The sequence below is a fragment of the Carcharhinus amblyrhynchos genome, chromosome 6 (genome assembly GCF_965287045.1).
Source record: "Carcharhinus amblyrhynchos chromosome 6, sCarAmb.v2.hapA, whole genome shotgun sequence".
Taxonomy (NCBI): domain Eukaryota; kingdom Metazoa; phylum Chordata; class Chondrichthyes; order Carcharhiniformes; family Carcharhinidae; genus Carcharhinus; species Carcharhinus amblyrhynchos.
Genome location: NC_137329.1, coordinates 16,662,473 through 16,680,254, shown reverse-complemented (window position 1 = coordinate 16,680,254; position 17,782 = coordinate 16,662,473). Strand labels below are relative to the sequence as shown.

At 44.9% G+C, this 17,782-nt stretch overlaps 1 protein-coding gene across 5 annotated transcripts in view; it reads right to left on the bottom strand.

Moving 5' to 3' along the window:
* Positions 1 to 15,607: 15,607 nt before the first annotated feature.
* The window catches only part of cttn (cortactin), a 64,394-nt gene continuing 62,219 nt past the window's right edge, over positions 15,608 to 17,782 (bottom strand). For all 5 annotated transcript variants that reach the window (XM_080189945.1, XM_080189946.1, XM_080189947.1 and 2 more), the window contains one exon: positions 15,608 to 16,535. In XM_080189945.1, the coding sequence (XP_080046071.1) occupies positions 16,399 to 16,535 (137 nt within the window). In that variant the 3' untranslated portion in view covers positions 15,608 to 16,398. The remainder of the gene's footprint in view (positions 16,536 to 17,782) is intronic.

Genomic DNA, 17,782 nt, shown 5'->3' with positions numbered 1-17,782 from the left:
CCAAGTAAGGAAGGCAGATTCCCTTCATTAAATGTGAACCAGCTGGGTTTTTCCCACAATTGACAATTGTTTCACTGTCATCAGTGGATTCTTAATTCCAGGTTTGTTTTTATTGAATTCAAATTCCATCATATGCCATGGTGGGATTTGAACCTTGGTCCCCAGAACATTAGCTGAGTTTCTGGATTAGTAGTCTAGCAATAATACCACTGGGCCATCGCCTCTTCAAGTTTAAAGGGAGGAGATGTTTAAATGTTAGTTGCATATTCATGAAGTGCAGAATTAATTCAATTTCATTCTCAAAGGTTCCTTTATTTATTGAGTTTAGGTTGTGCATAATGTAATTGATTAAATGAAGCCACTATTCTCCAACAGCTTAATTTATGCCACTGTAATTTAAACAACTTTTCAAAAGAATGCCACGCAATAGCACTTCCAATATTGATTAGTGGAAACTGCCTTAACTCTTCCTCTGAGGCAGTTTTAGCTGAAACTAATCTTGTTGTTGCTGCAATTCCCGTAACAAAAGGTTGCTACAGAAGGTTATAGTGCACGGAGTTGGGGGTAAGGTGTTAGCGTGGATAGAGGATTAGCTGTCTAATAGGAAGCAAAGAGTTGGTATCAATGGGTGCTATTCTGATTGGCGACTGGTGACTAGTGGAGTGCCGCAGGGATCGGTGTTGGGGCCTCAACTGTTTTATATAAACGATCTGGAGAAGGGGGCTGAGTGTCGGGTGACAAAATTTGCTGATGACGCGAAGATGAGTGGAAAAGCAAATTGCGTGGAGGGTGTGGAAAGTCTGCAGAGAGATCTGAATCGGCTGAGCGAGTGGGCAAGGACCTGGCAGATGGAGTACAATGTTAGCAAGTGTGAGGTTATCCACTTTGGCAGAAATAATAGTAGGAGGGATTATTATTTAAAAGGTGAAAAGCTGCAACATGCTACGGTGCAGAGGGACCTGGGGGTCCTTGTGCACGAGTCGCATAAACCCAGTCTGCAGGTGCAGCAGGTGATCAAGAAGGTGCATGGAATGCTGGCCTTTATAGCGAGGGGGATAGAATATAAAAACAGGGAGGCCTTGCTGCAACTGTACAGGGTACTGGTGAAGCCACAGCTGGAGTACTGTGTGCAGTTTTGGTCGCCGCACTTGCGGAAGGATATATTGGCCTTGGAGGGAGTGCAGAGGAGGTTCACTAGGCTGATACCGGAGATGAGGGGGTTGGCCTATGAAGAGAGACTAAATAGACTGGGTCTGTACTCATTGGAATTTAGAAGGATGAGGGGGGATCTTATAGAGATGTATAAGATAATGAAGGGGATGGATAGTGTAGAGGTAGAGAGATTCTTCCCACTCAGAAAGGATAGCAGGACTAGAGGACACAGCCTCAAGATAAGGGGAGGGCAGTTTAGATCGGAGTTGAGGAGGAACTTCTTCACTCAAAGGGTGGTGAATCTCCGGAATTCTCTGCCCATTGAAGTGGTGGAGGCTACCTCGCTAAATATATTTAAGTCACGGGTAGATAGGTTTTTGATAGACAAGGGAATTAAGGGTTATGGGGAGAACGTGGGAAAGTGGAACTGATCCACTTCAGATCAGCCATGATTTTATTGAATGGCGGGGCAGGCTTGAAGGGCTAGATGGCCTTCTCCTGCTCCTATTTCTTATATTCTTATGTCCTTAAGATAAATAGTAGTGTTTATTATTTCTTAAGTGACAATGGTGTAGAAATTACTGATTTGCATCTTGCCTTTTCGAGTGAGAAGCTCAAGACTTGAAGTGGAGACCAATGACCCATCCCAAATCTCTGTATTCTATAAACCTCCATGTACTTTGGAGTGGGATACACAGACAGGTAGTGTGTAGTGTTTTGAAAAATGCAATGTTCATTTTGTTCACTTGAAGCTGCCATACTCATATGTACCAGCAGAGGAAGTCTGCTAGAATCTACACAATCTGTTTAATGAATGAAGTCATTGTCACTTACACAATTGTAGTTCTGGGGGTATGAAATTCTCGTTTACAATCACGCTAAAAGTGAACCAAAAGCCTACCTGCGGTCTACAAACAAGAGAGAAGCTGTCTGTGAGTAAACTTTACATACTGTAGTCACTTTATTCCTGATCTTGCTGTGCCACCTGCCTTTCTGTGTGATCTGACAAAAGCAACCACCAAGTGGAAACGGAGCAAATCACTCCAACAGGATGTACACACGATCAAACAACACTTGTCCGCAGGTTGCATGAACACCTATTTCAGTAAACCACCCAGCTAACCATGGGTGCAGGCCAAGATGGCTTAGGTAATTTTTAAGTTTATTTATTAATGTCATAAGTAGGCTTAAATTAACACTGCAATGAAGTTACTGTGAAATTCTCCCAATCACCACACTCCGACGCCTGTTTGGGTATACTGAGGGAGAATTTAGCATGGCCAATGCACCTAACCTACGCATCTTGCAGATGTGGGAGGAAACTGGAGCACCCAGAGAAAACCCATGCAGACATGGGGAGAACATGCAGACTCCACACAGACAGTGACCCAAGCCAGGAACTGAACCAGGGATCCTGGTGCTGTGAGGCAGCAGTACCAACCATTGTGCCATCGTGCCGCCCTTACAGTTGCAGGTCTCTGGCTACTTTGCATCCCAAGAAATTCACAGTAGAGCACAGAGATGAGCGAATGGTTGTTTTTCATACTGGAGGAAGGTAGTTAGTGGGATTCCAAGGATCCTATTGAGGCCCACTGCTTGTCCAGATCTGTGCTGGAATGTGGCGAACAAGCGAATTTCACAGTAACTTCATTGCAGTGTTAATGTATCACCGTCGCTGGATTCCGGGGAAGTGCCGGAAGATTGGAAAACGGCTAATGTTACGTCGTTGTTTAAGAAGGGTGGCAGGCAAAAGGCAGGGAATTATAGGCCGGTTAGTTTAACGTCTGTTGGAGGTAAAATGTTAGAATCCATCATCAAGGAGGAAATAGCGAGGCATCTTGAGGGGAATTGCTTGATAGAGCAGACGCAGCATGGTTTCGTTAAGGGGAAGTCGTGTCTGATGAATTTATTGGAGTTCTATGAGGATGTGTCTAGGGCAGTGGATAGAGGAGAGCCAGTGGATGTGGTCTTTCTTGATTTTCAGAAGGCGTTTGACAAGGTACCTCACAAGAGGTTATTGCAAAAGGTAAGGGGGCATGGAGTTGGGGGTAGGGTGTTAGCTTGGATAGAGGATTGGCTGTCTAATAGGAGGCAGAGAGTGGGGGTCAATGGGTGCTATTCGGATTGGCGGTTGGTGACTAGTGGAGTGCCCCAGGCGTCGGTGCTGGGGCCTCAGCTATTTACCATTTATATAGATGATCTGGAGGAGGGAACCGAGTGTATGGTGTCGAAATTTGCTGATGACACCAAGATTGGTGGAAAGGCAAATTGCGCGGAGGGTGTGGAGAGTCTGCAGAAGGATCTAGATAGGCTGGGCGAATGGGCCAGGAACTGGCAAATGGAATTTAATGTTGGCAAATGTGATGTTGTCCACTTTGGTAGGAATAATGGTAGGAAGGACTATTACTTACGTGGCAAAAAACTGCAGCAGGCGACGGTGCAGAGGGACCTCGGGGTCCTTGTGCATGAGTCGCAAAAACCCAGCCTGCAGGTGCAGCAGGTGGTCAGGAAGGCTAATGGGATGCTGGCCTTCATAGCGAGGGGGATTGAATATAAAAGTAGGGAGGTCTTGCTGCAGCTGTATAGGGCACTGGTGAGGCCGCAGCTGGAGTACTGTGTGCAGTTTTGGTCGCCGCACTTACGCAAGGATATTTTGGCCTTGGAGGGAGTGCAGAGGAGGTTTACTAGGCTGATGCCGGAGTTGAGGGGGTTGAGCTATGAGGAGAGGCTGAATAAACTAGGCTTGTACTCATTAGAGTTTAGAAGAATGAGGGGAGATCTCATTGAGACGTATAAGATGATGAATGGGATGGATAGGATAGAGGTGGAGAGACTCTTCCCGCTCAGAAAGGACAGTAGGACTAGGGGGCACAGCCTCAAGATAAAGGGGGGGCAGTTTAGAACGGAGTTGAGGAGGAACATCTTCACTCAAAGGGTGGTAAATCTCTGGAATTCTCTGCCCGTTGAGGTGGTGGAGGCTGCCTCACTAAATATTTTTAAGACGCGGGTTGATGGGTTTTTGATAAGAGAGGGGATTAAGGGTTATGGGGAGAGGGCGGGAATGTGGAACTGAGCCACGACAGATCAGCCATGATCTTATTGAATGGCGGGGCAGGCTCGAAGGGCTAGATGGCCTACTCCTGCTCCTATTTCTTATGTTCTTATATACCAGGAAGAGTGCTAATAGAGGCAAAAGGAGGGAAGCAGAATGTGTGGAAATGAGGGCAAAGGTCAGTGCTCAGGGGGAGTAAAACTGAGCAACGAGACAGTAGCCACGTCGGGGAGTGATGGAGTTGCATTGGAACAAGCCAGGGCAACCAAATAATAGGAAACAAAAGGGGAGAGTCTCGATGGAGGAGAAAGTTCACAATCTAATAGGTAAGACCAGGGAGAGAAATCATGAGCCCTGGGAGTTTTCTCCTGTTTCCAGATTTCTTACTTCCATCTCTGTCCTTCACTTTCACCTTCCCCCTCAATGATGCATGGCATTTTTGTTCCCCTTTTGAAACTCACCAGAAACATCTGAGAAAAATGATAGCACCCATTGTTGACATCTGCTGACAAATTTTGTCTGATATTTATACAGCTTGGGTATTAAGAGCATTAATGATAAGAGCACCACTCACAGCGCCAGGGATCCAGATTCAATTCCGGCCTTGGGTCACCATCTGTGTGGAGTCTGCACGGTCTCCCAGTGTTGGCGTGGGTTCCCTCCGGGTGATCCAGTTTCTTCCCACACTCCAAAGGTTTGCGGATTAGGTGAATTGACCATGGTGAATTGTCCCTGTAGTGTGCCAAGATGTATAGGTGAATATGTGGGGTTATGAGGCTAAGGACCTGGGTAAGATGCTCTGTCGGAGACTCACTACAGACTCGATGGGCTGAATGGCCTCCTTCTGCACTGTAAGGATTCAATGATTCTGTGAAATAATGCAATGTGCACCCCACAGGTGATCCCACTGCGGTGTCCTAGCAGAGAGGTTGCCAGTGCTGAAGACATACCTTCAGAGATCACTGCATAAGTCCTGGGGAGGGGAAGGTGTAAGACTGAAGATGTTGCCGCTATGTGAAGGATTTTGGCTTGGAACAGATTTCACAGCCTGGCCTGATTGCTCGGGGCAAGTTCCAGCCGGAGATGTACATCCCTGCCAAGAATCTCCAGGCTTTGCAAATGGCTCATGACTTAAAATCACCCCGGCCTGGCACAGCACAGTTCACAGCACTGACTTGATTTGATTTATTATTGTCGCATTTATTAGTATACAGTGAAAAGTATTGTTTTATGCGCACTATACAGACAAAGCATATCTTTCATAGAGAAGGAGAGAATGTAGACTGTGGTGTTACATTCATAGCTAGGGTGTAGGGAAAGGTCAACTTAATGCAAGCAGCAGGGAAGAAGCTGTTCTTGAGTGTGTTGATACATGGCCTCAGAATTCTGCATCTTTTTCCCTACAGAAGAAGGTGGAAGAGAGAATGTCCAGGGTTCATGGTGTCCTTAATTATGCTGGCTGCTTTGCCGAGGCAGCAGGAAGTATAGACGGAGTCAGTGGATGGGAGGCTGGTTTGCGTGATGGATTGGGCTACATTTATGACTTTTTATAGTTTCTTGCGGTCTTGGGCAGAGCAGGAGCCGTACCAAGCTGTGATATAACCAGAAAGGATGCTTTCCAATGGTGCATCTGTAGAAGTTGGTGAGAGTTGTAGCTGACATGACAAATTTCCTTGTATCCATGATTGAGAATGATCGACTCAATAATCCTTTTGAATTAATTCTCGACAACTTAAGATATTTGCCACCAACGTCTGCACAGAAAATGACCCCTCTGTGGAAATGTAATGTACAGTAAGAAGTCTCAAAATGCCAGGTTGAAGTCCAATAGGTTTATTTGGAATCACGAGCTTTCGGAGCATTGCTCCTTCTTCAGATGAGTGAAGAGTGCAGGAGACTTCTTACTGTGCCCACCCCAGTCCAACGCCAGCATCCCCACCTCATGAAATGTAATATTCCAGAACTTTCCTCCTGAACTTACACAGCTCAAATATGCCCTCTGCAGGTTGTATTCTTTATTACATTGCTGCCCAAATTCGCAATCTCTATCTGTCTATCTGCATCTTTTAATCAATTATTCGCATTCTAATCAGTAATCTCTAAACTGTCTGTGCTTTATATGCTCTGTCTGAGGCCAGAACTCTCCATTCACCTGACGAAGGGACTAACCCGAAAGCTTGTGCATTTACTATCAAATAAATCGGTTGGACTAAAACCAGGTGTTGTCAGACTTTTTACTGTGTTTACCCCAGTCCAACGCCGGCACATCCACATCATATCTGCATCTCTCCAGAAATGTATGCATTCTTCATACGTTAATTTATCAACTTTTGGTTACGGGTTATTTGAGTTTAAAGTTTGTTTATCTATTAGTGTTACAGGTAAGCTTACATTAACACTGCAATGAAGTTATTGTGAAAAATCACCTAGTCACCACACTCCGGTGCCTATTCAGTTACACTGAGGGAGAATTTAACATGGCCAATGCACCTAACCAGCACATCTTTCAGACTGTGGGAGGAAACCGGAGCACCCAGAGAAAACCCTACACAGACGCGGGGAGAATGCGCAGACTCTGTACAGACAGTGACACAAACCAGGAATTAAACCCAGGCCTCTGACACAGTGAGGCAGCAGTGCTAAGCACTGTGCCACCGTGCTGCCTGAGTAGGGATGATAGGAGTGGCTGGAATTTTTTTGAAGAACTGGCACAGGCTGGGTGGGCTGAATGTCTTTCTCCTGTGCTGCATTTTATAAGACATAAGTACATCTTAATGATGCTGGATGGATGCTACTGAGGATTAAAGGTGGGGGCGGGAGAGGGGGGGCAGAAATAAGGGGCCAGGAAACAGAGATACCAAGGCCCACACTGACCCCGATGGTGCATCATACTGCAGTGATGACTTGCACTAAAGCAAGGTTCCGAGCCAATGTGTATTTGCCTAATTAGTGTGGGCCACGGTGCAGCAGTCTGTTAGGTCTGAGCTGAGGCAAAGTTCCCCTTCTAAGTGATGCAGTGCTATTGGCATCAACTGACTGGGATGCAATTTTAGCTTGCAGTGTAAGCAGCACAACCTTAAAGAGGGTGCAGAAACAAAGGGAGCTATTGTTGAACACAGATATACTCCTCTCTGAAAGTGCCAGGACCTGTTCAAAAGACTTAAATGAAGCATATGTGATCCTTGAAAGAAGCAGAAAACACTGGTTTTGGGCCAGCTGGAGCATTGGGTTAAGGTTCGGATACTGCTTTTTAGGAAGGATGCCAAGGTTTGAGAAAACATCATAAAATCCATACAGTGCAAAAGGAGGCCATTCAGCCCATCAAGTCTACACCAACTACAATCCCACCCAGGCCCTATTCCCATAACCCTGCATATTTAACCTGCTTATCCCCCTGATACTAGGGTCAATTTAGCACGGCCAATCAACCTAACCCACACATCTTTGGACTGTGGGAGGAAACCGGAGCACCCGGAGGAAACCCACACCGACACGGGGAGAATGTGCAAATTCCACACAGACAGTGATCCGAGGCCAGAATTGAATCCGGGTCCCTGGCGCTGTGAGGCAGCAGTGCTAACCACTGTGTCATTAAAATTCTTAAATTTATTTCAGGGGATTCGGGTATCTCTTGTAAGGTCAGCATTTGTTACCCATCCCTACTCGCCCCCTGGACTGAGTGGCTTGCCACCCTATGTTGGAGGGCAATTGACAATCAACAACATTGCTGTGGCTGTGGAGTTACATGTGGGCCAGACCAGGTAGGGATGATATCCTTCCCAAAAGGGGATTAGCGAGCCACATGGGTTTTTGCAACAATTGACAAGGGTTTCATGGTCACCGTCACTGAGACTAGTTTTCCAATTTCAGATTATTCAATGAATTTAAATTCAACCAGTTGCCACGGTGGGATTTGAACCTTTGCGCTCTCCCCCACCCCCCCAACATTAGTTGGAGCCTTTGGATTACTAGTCCAGTGATGTTACCACTATACTGCCTTCCCCAGTGAAAGATCTGTTAGAAGGATGATACATTTCTTTACACACAGTGTATATTCTAATGGCTGGGAAGGCATTGTCTCAAAGGATGGTGGGAAGAGATTCAATCATAACTCACAAAGGGTATTGGAATAAGGGATAAATTTACAGAGCTGGAATTTTTGATTTGATTTGATTTGATTTGATTTGATTTATTATTGTCACAAATATTAACACGCGGTGAAAAGTATTGTTTCTTCCAGACTATACAGATAAAGCATACCAATTATAGAAAAGGAAACAAGAGAGTCCAGAATGTAGTGTGACAGTAATAGCTAGGGTGTAGAGAAAGATCAACTTAATACAAGGTAGATCCATTCAAAAGTCTGACAGTAGCAGGGAAGAAGCTGTTTTTGAGTCGGTTGGTATGTGACCTCAGCTTTTGGTATCTTTTTCCTAATGGAAGAAGGAATGTCCAGGATGCATGGGATCCTTACTTATGCTGGCTGCTTTACCGAGGCAGCAGAAAGCGTAGACAGAGTCATTGGATGGGAGGCTGGTTTGCGTAATGGATTGGGCTACATTCATGTCCTTTTGGAGTCATTTTGCAGGGCTATGGGGGAGGGGAGGCCGGGGGGGGGGGGGGGGGGGGGTGGGGGGAGCAGGTTCGGCGGGGTGGGAAGAGTCAGACTAATTGGCTAGATGTTTAAAAGAGCTGGCACTGGACTGATGGACAGAATGGTCACTTCCTGTGCTATATCATTCTACTGTCACATAGCTAAATTTTACCACTTAGTTATACTCAAAAACACCAATCAGAAAGATTATTGGAAGCTGGAGTCAGACATAATAAGCTTATAGTTGAGCATTTTCAAGCAACATGATTAATCCTGGGTCCATGGAGTTGAGGAGGAACTTCTTCACGCAAAGGGTGGTGAATCTCTGGAATTCTCTGCCCGTTAAAGTGGTGGAGGCTGCCTCGCTAAATATTTTTAAGACGCAGGTTGATGGGTTTTTGATAAGAGAGGGGATTAAGGGTTATGGGGAGAGGGCGGGAAAGTGGAACTGAGCAGCGACAGATCAGCCATGATCTTATTGAATGGCGGGGCAGGCTCGAAGGGCTGGATGGCCTACTCCTGCTCCTATTTCTTATGTTCTTATGTTCTTATGTTGAAGCAGAAAACAATAAGATAACAACTGTCACCAGCTACAAAGGAAAGGGCAGCATATGTTAGGGAAATGCCAGCTTCCTCAGAGTCCGAGGCTATGGTTTCAAGAACCATTCCAGGACTCCAGCACCAGATCATAACCAGCATTCCAGTGCATACTGGAGGGAATGCTGCCCTCCCGGAAGTGCTGTCTTATGGATGAAACTTTACATCGAGCTCTGGTCTCTTTCAGGTGGGAGTAAAAATAAATCCTATGTCTCGAGTGGGGGAGTTTCCCCCAGTGGCCTGGCTGACATTTATTCCTCAATCCACACACTGAAACAGATTTTCTGGTCATCCTCACATTGCCTTTGCACAGATTAGTTGCCATTTATTTATTTATGAGTGTCACAAGTACAAAGAACAAAGAAAAGTACAGTAGAGGAATAGGCCCTTCAGCCCTTCAAGCTTGTACTGTCCATACTACCAGACTGAACTAAAACCCCTTCCCCTTCCGGGGACCATATCCCTCTATTTCCATCCTATTCATGCATTTGTTCAGATGCCCCTTAAAAGTCACTATCGTATCTGCAAAGTAGGCTTACATTAACGCTGCAATGAAGTTACTGTGAAAAGCCCCTAGTCGCCACACTCTGGCGACTAGTGGCTTTTCATAGTAACCGCTCTAACTAAATTCTCCCTCAGTGTACTCATTCGGGTACACTAAAGGAGAATTTAGTGTGGCCAATGCACTAACCAGCATGTCTTTCAGACTGTGGGAGTAAACCGGAACTCCCGGAGGAAACCCATGTAGATACAGGGAGAATGTGCAAATACCACAGTTACCCTTGGCTGGAATTGAACCCAGGTCCCTGGTGCTGAGGCAGCAGTGCTAACCACTGTGCCACCCATTTCTAACTTTTACTACAGTGATTGCGTTTTAAGAAGAATTTCATTGGTTGTAAAGCACTTTGTGACATGCCGAAGTCACAAAAGGCACTATTCATCAATGCAACTCTTACCTTTTCAACTTGAGACTCCTAGGTGAAAATGCATTACACCGATCAATATAGATTCTTGAACAAGGAACATCCAAACTTTATATGACCCAAGACTTGAGACTATTTCTAGTATTAAAAGTCTGTTGATACAGTGCTGAAATGTAATAAACTAAGCTTTCTCCTTCTTTGGTACCATTCACCTTGGGGGTCAGTACAGCTCAGTTGGCTGGACACTGGTTTGTAATGGGGATGCAAAGGAAATTCTACTCATTAACCATCTTTCCCTGTTAACCAACATTACACATGCAGTTGCTGCATCTTCAATAAACTTTGCAGAGTAAACATCTTCTCAAGATGAATGGTAAAAGTCATCATAGTCCCAGGTGACCATAGGCTGCTCTCCTCCTCAAAGGGTGGGATATGGAGTTGGGGCATGGGGGCTGATCAGGATATTGAATTTGCTGATGGGCCATGATCAAAATGAATGTTGGAGCAGGCTCGAAGGGCCAAAAGGCCTACTCCTGATTTTATTTTCTATAATTCATCTCAGGTGAGGGGTGAGACCTTTAGGTACAACCTCAGCCTGTATGGGAATTGACCACGCAATGTTGGCTTTGCTCTGCATTACAAACCAGTGTCCAGCCAACTGAGCTGTACTGACCCCCAAGATGAATGGTACCAAAGAAGGAGAAAGCTTAGGTTATTACATTTCAGCACTGTAGCAACAGACTTTTAACACTAGAACTAGTCCCAAGTCTTGGGTCATATAAAGTTTGGATGTTCCTTGTTCAAGAATATCAATCCAATGATTACAGTACTCTACAGTATGCAAGCAGGAATTAGAATGTAAAACCCTTGGAAACTACACCAGCAGCTACTGTGACCGTCACAGCACTGCAGTCTCACAGCATCAGGGACCTGGGTTCAATTCCCAGCTCGGGTCACTGCCTGTGTCTGCACATTCTTCCTGTGTCTGTGTGGGCTTCCGAAGATGTGCAGTTAGGTGGATTGGCTATGCTAAATTGTCCCAGAGTGTCAGGGTGATTAGTTATGCATGGCGATAAGGCCTAGGTGGGATTGCAGTTGGTGCAGACTTGGGTCAAATGGCATCCTTCTGAACTGTAGGATTCTATGATTCATATAGCTGCCATCAATCTCCAGGCTCTGCACATGCAGATGTAACCATCTTGATAGATAGTAAAGGAAGTATTAACGGATCTGGATTGTAACATCAATTGACATCAGGACACTGGCAGGGAGCCAGAGCTGTGCCAACGTTGGCAGTAACAGAGCAAGGCTCATCCTATCCTTGGAGTGCACACGTCGGCACAAAGATCTGAGCTTTCCAATCCAACTTCTCTAATTTGTAACAGAGTTTGGTTTCGGGTCATGGAGCAAATTTCTTCCGACTGACGCGATAGTTCCATGGAGTTCACAAACAAAGTTACAAAGATCTATTTGCATCAAATCTAATGTTGAAAATGAGACTTCTATCCATAATTTTTAGATGCAGTTCAGATCCTCGATGCGGGAAGCATGTTCCCGATGTTGGGGAAGTTCAGAACGAGGGGTCACAGTCTAAAAATAAGGGGTAAGCCATTCAGGATTGAGATGAGGAAGAGTTTCTTCACTCTGAGAATTGTGAACCTGTGGAATTCACTACCACAGAAAGCTGTTGGGGTTAGTTCGTCAGATACATTCAAGAGGGAGCAGTACGTGGCCCTTGTGGCTAAAGGGGGCAAGGGACATGGAGAGAAAGTGGGAGTGGGATAAGGGGATCAGGGGTTATGGGGAAAAGGCAGTAGAATGGGGATGAGAAAAACATCAGCCAGGATTGAATGGCAGAGCAGACTCAATGGGCCGAGTGGCCTAATTCTGCTCCTATGTCTGAAGTCATTTGGGATACAGAAAGCACATGACCAGCCATGATCATATTTAATGGTGGTGCAGGCTTGAAGGGCTGAATGGTCTCCTCCTACACCTGTTTTCTATATGTCTGTAGTTTCAAATGATACTTCAGCCTGACAAGGGAATGCAAAGAAAAATGTGGGGTCCTTATGGAAAAGTAAACGATTGAAAATTTAAATTTAAGAGCTTGGAGTGCAAAAACACAATAGCAATACTAAGTTGCATTTATATAGTGCTTTTAATGTGAGACAACATCCCAGGCTTTTCACAGGAACATAACCAAGGCAAAACATCTGACTGAGCAACAGAATACTTTGGGCTGAACCTTGCACTCTCCCTCACGGCAAGTTTGGTGACGGAGGCATTTAATTGGGTGAGATGTTGATACCACCTTTCACCTCCACCCCAATTAAGTCTGTAGTGGGACTTGCGAATATCTTTGGCTCCATGGTCAATTGAGAATAGTAAGTGGGCAATTAATGCCCACTAAAATGTTTCATCCTACCGCTGCTGATTTTAACCTAGTAGTGAGCAGGGGATTTGCGAAAAAGGGAGCACAACCCTGCAGAGGGAGTGGAGGAGTCCTCGTTCAAAGGCACTTAAGTACATGATTGGGGGGACCCAGCATTCAAAAGCGGGGGTGTGTTCCTCATTGAACCAACCCTGCCCCTTGCTGCTGATCCACTTCCCTACAGTCCTCACCCTGCGGCATGGTGGCACAGTGGTCAGCACTGCTGCTTCACTGCGCCAGGGACCCAGGTTCAATTCCTGGCTTGGGTCACTGCCTGTGTGGAGCCTACACATTCTGCATGCGTTTCCTCTGGGTGCTCTGTTTTCCCCCACAGTCCAAAAGGTGTGCTGGTTAGGTGCATTGGCTATGCTAAATTCTCCTTCAGTGTACCCAAACAGGTCAGAGCGTGACGACTGGGGGTTTTTCACAGTAGCTTCATTGCCGTGTTAATGTAAACCTACTTGTGACACTAATAAATGAACTTTAAACTTTTCCTGCCATCACCTATATGTATGTGGGTCTCCCCCCTCTCAATCCAAGACCTCAGGTACATGTAGTACCAACAGCTGCCACCAATGTCCCAATGGCACTGATGAGTACAGAAGAGTCGGCAGCCCTCATCGAGCAGGACTTCAGATGCTGAGTCCTTGATCCTGAGGAGAAGGCATTCGACTGGCTAGCAAGTCCTGAGGGACACATCATGCAAGAGGCAGCGTGCAGTCTCACTGGTTCTACAAGACCCCCATCACCTCCAGAAGATTTTGCCTAGGGGGAAAGTTAGCCAAAAGCTCAATCAAAAAGGTTTCAAGGAAGGGTGTCGTCAAAAAAGGTGGTGAGGTGAAGGGAAGATAGTCCAGAGCTTGGAACTCCCATACAATTTGTCTGCTCTGAAAGCTAATTGAGAAATAGTGATAAACGTTGTTTAGGTTTTGGTTTGTGTTTTCTCTCCCACGTTGTAGCTCAAAAAGACCTCTGAATACTAAACTTTACTGAAGGACGGGACTCGATAAATAGGTTTCCTATCTTAGATCAGTCTGAGTAAGCACTAATTATTCAATATATTCAATCTCATCGCTGCTTAATTTCCCACAGAGAACGTGAGAATTCCAGTGCAGTTAAAACCTTCAATGCCATGCTAATGATAGCTACAAATGCCATTAAGTACCAGATCAACACAGAACCAACAGGTTTGCAACCAGTTTTAGGAGTGGATGTGTTTCCCAGAGGACCACAGCAAATGAGGAATCACAGAATGCTCTCTAACTGGGACAGATTCCCAGTTGAAAAGCCCACCCGGAATCCCACATATTTACCCAGCTAATCCCCCTGACAATAAGCAGCAATTTAGCATGGCCAATCAACCTAACCTGCACTGTGGGAGGAAACCAGAGCACCTGGAGGAAACCCACACAGACACAGGGAGAACATGCAAACTCCTCATGGACAGTAACCAGAGGCCAGAATTGAACCCGGCTCCCTGGCACGGTGAGACAGCAGTACTAACCACTATGCTGCCCAATATTCCTCTAACATGTTCCAACACCCTTCCCAGATGTGCAGGTCAGGTTGATTGTTAAATTGGCCCTTAGTGTCAGGGAAATTAGCAGGGTAAGTACGTGAGGATGTTGCCTGGGTGGGATCAGTGTCATGATGGGCTGAACAGCTTCCTTTTGCATTGTGGGGATTCTGTGATTTTAGTGTGTGTGTTCTCAAACCCAATTCATTTAAGGGGTCTAGGGATAGTACAGGAAAATGGTGCTAAGTCTGTCATGGTCTAGTTAAACATGGAGCAGACTAGAGGGGCTGAATGGCCTACTCTAATTTCCTATTTTCTCAATGTTTCCTGGTTAAAAAAAAACACAATTTGGTGACTCTGCTTCTCTAAGCTTTGAACTTGGGGACATCACCAAATGTAGGGTTATAATATTTCTGCATTACAGTGACATCCATTGTTGGGAGAACAGATATTTCTAACTATATAAAGAGGGAAAGACCAAAGTCATCATCTCCATTCACTAGCTACCCACTTCATTCCTCTCCCTGGCAATGTAGAGGCTGAACCAGATTGTTCACAACCTCGGGTGTCACATTTCACCCCGGTACAAGCTCCCACACACACATTAACGCAATTGCCTGGATAACAAAGACACTTACGTCAGACTCCTATTTATTGACAACAGCTCAGCCTTAAGAAAACCTATCAATGCCTCTATTTTCTCAGATGACTAAGGAAATTTGGCATGTCCACTACGACTCTCACCAACTTTTACAGATGCACCATAGAAAGCATTCTTTCTGGTTGTGTCACAGCTTGTATGGCTCCTGCTCTGCCCAAGACCGCAAGGAACTACAAAAGGTCATGAACAAAGCCCAATCCATCACACAAACCAGCCTCACATCCACTGACTCTGTCTACACTTCTCACTGCCTCAGAAAAGCAGCCAGCGTAATTAATGACTCCAGGCACCCCAGACATTCTCTCTTCCATCTTCTTCCGTTGACAAAAAGATACAAAAGTCTGAGGTCACGTACCAACCAACACAAGAACAACTTCTTCCCTGCTGCTGTCAGACTTTTGAATAGACCTACCTCGCATTAAGTTGATCTTTCTCTACACCCTAGCTATGACTGTAACACTACATTCTGCACTCTCTCCTTTCCTTCCCTATGTGCAGTATATTTTGTCTATAAAGTGCGCAAGAATAATACCTTTTGCTGTACATTAATACATGTGACAATAATAAATCAAATCACCAAGTCTACCTATTTCCCTGACTGTAATATTGTCAGATTTATATGTGGAAGCTGCAAGAATTTAAAACTAACACACACAAAAATAAGCACAAGAGCACAGTGGATTAGTTAAATCAGAGTCAGGTTTATAAAGCCAGTAACTGTTCTGCTTTGGGACGTAATTGACACCAGGTAAATCCTGGTATCATTGATTCGAAATGAAGATCGCTCATAAAATGAGCAAAAAATGGCAGATCTCGAACAAGTGTAGTGCAATAAAACCAGTTTAATGCTTAATAAACAAAGTACTGAAAAAGGCAACTTTTTATTATCAAAACCCAAAACCCATTCATGAAATCAGCAAATATAGTTCCAAGCAGAATATTGAGACTCCATCAAGCGGAGGGAGAAAATAACTAAAAGAAAAATGAGTTAATTGATTTTACTGTTAGCAAGTGGCCAAAGTTATCAGTATTTTCAACTAACTGTGTGGCTGAGAGTAAAGGATCAGACTGGGCAATGGCATACAACCAGTTCCATTTCAGTTAAAAGTTTAACTTGGTCAACAAGAAGAAATTGGTCTTATTTTGCAGGAAGCACCCACCCGTAGAGTTAGCTCTCCCACACACAATTGTCACATTGCTTCAAACAGCTAGGGGCTCTCTAGAAAGTGCATTTTACTTTATATATGAAAGCGCACCAACACACCCCCTTTCCGGAGGCCTGTCAAATATCAACTTGAAGCTCTTTTCCCACGGCGCTTCTGAAGATTGGATATTATTGCAATGCGTTAATTGCAACTCGCAAGAGAAAATGAAAAAAAAAACTTTATTCCCGATACGGAACACAATTCATGCTGTATTGAGTTTGGAATTGTGCATCTTGGCGTTATGTTGGAGCCGCTGGCCTGAGCGCTTCACTGTTTCAGTTCAACGTAGTTCGCAGGAAAGAGACCATATCGGCCTCGACACTCTCCTCGCCACCATCCTTCGTCAATCATTTCGATGTTGGTAATGGTGTCATCCGGGTCAAAGGAAATTTCATCGTCGCCAGCTGAAAAACACATTGGCGTGTATTTTTACACAGAACCAATCCTTTTGGGTTATATGCAATTTACAGCATAGCAACAGATCAATCCATGTGTTTCCCGCCCACCCCCAACCATAGAGTAGCTGAAAGCAGAGAGTTGGGAATAAATGGCTCCTTCTCCAGTTGGTGATCTGTAACTACTAGTGGGGTCCCGCAGGGTTCAGTTCTCAGACCACAAATGTTTACAATCCAAACCAATGATCTACAAGCAGGGGCAGAGTGCAGCATAGCGAAATTTGCTGACGACACAGAAATAGGTGGGAAAGCAGGCTGTGACGAGGAGATAAAAAGTTTACAAATGGATATCGACAGGCTAGGGGAATGGGCCAGAATCTGGCAAATGTGGATAAAAGGTTATTGTTTTAGGCTGGAAAAATAAAAGGGCACATTACTATTTAAAAGGGAAACAGGTTGAAAATGTGTCTGTGTAGAGGGATCTGGGTGTCCTTGTGCATGAGTCTCAAAGTGGTTATGCAGCTGCAGAGTATTATGAGGAAGGCAAAGGGAATCTTGGCAATTATTGTAAAGGGTCTAGAGTTTAAAAGTAGTTGTTACAATTGTATAGGGCATTGGTGAGGCCACACTTGGAGTACTGTGTTCAGTTTTGGTCACCTTCTTTGAGAAAGGATGTGGTGGCGCTGGAGGCAGTTCAGAAGAGGTTCACTAGATTGATTCCAGGTTTGGAGGAGCTGTCGAATGGGGAGCGGTTGAGTAGCTTGGGCTTGTACTCGATGGAGTACAGAAGAACGAAGGGAGAATTTGATTGAGGTATATAAAATACTCAAACAGATTGAGTCTAGGACAAGAGGTCATAGTTGTAGAGTAAGAGGAGGTAGATTCAGACAAGGAGAAGCTACTTCTCACAGAGGGTTGTGAATCTATAGAACTCACTGCTCCAGAGTGCAATGGGTGCAGAATTCAATGGATTCAAGAAAGAGATGGACAAATATTTGATCAAAAGCAGGACACAGGGCTATGGAGAAAAGGCAGGGAAGTGGAGTTAGAATGAGATGGAGATCAGCCATGATCATATAGAATGGCGGAGCAGGCTCAAAGGGCGGAATCACCTACTCCTAAATCCTATGTTCCTATCTTTAATCTAGCTTTCTACTTCTTTCTTTTCATGTGTTTTAACCGGCTTCCCTTAAAAGCATCCAAGCTAGTCACCTCAACGAATCTATATGGTAGCATCCTTCACATTCTTAATTTTT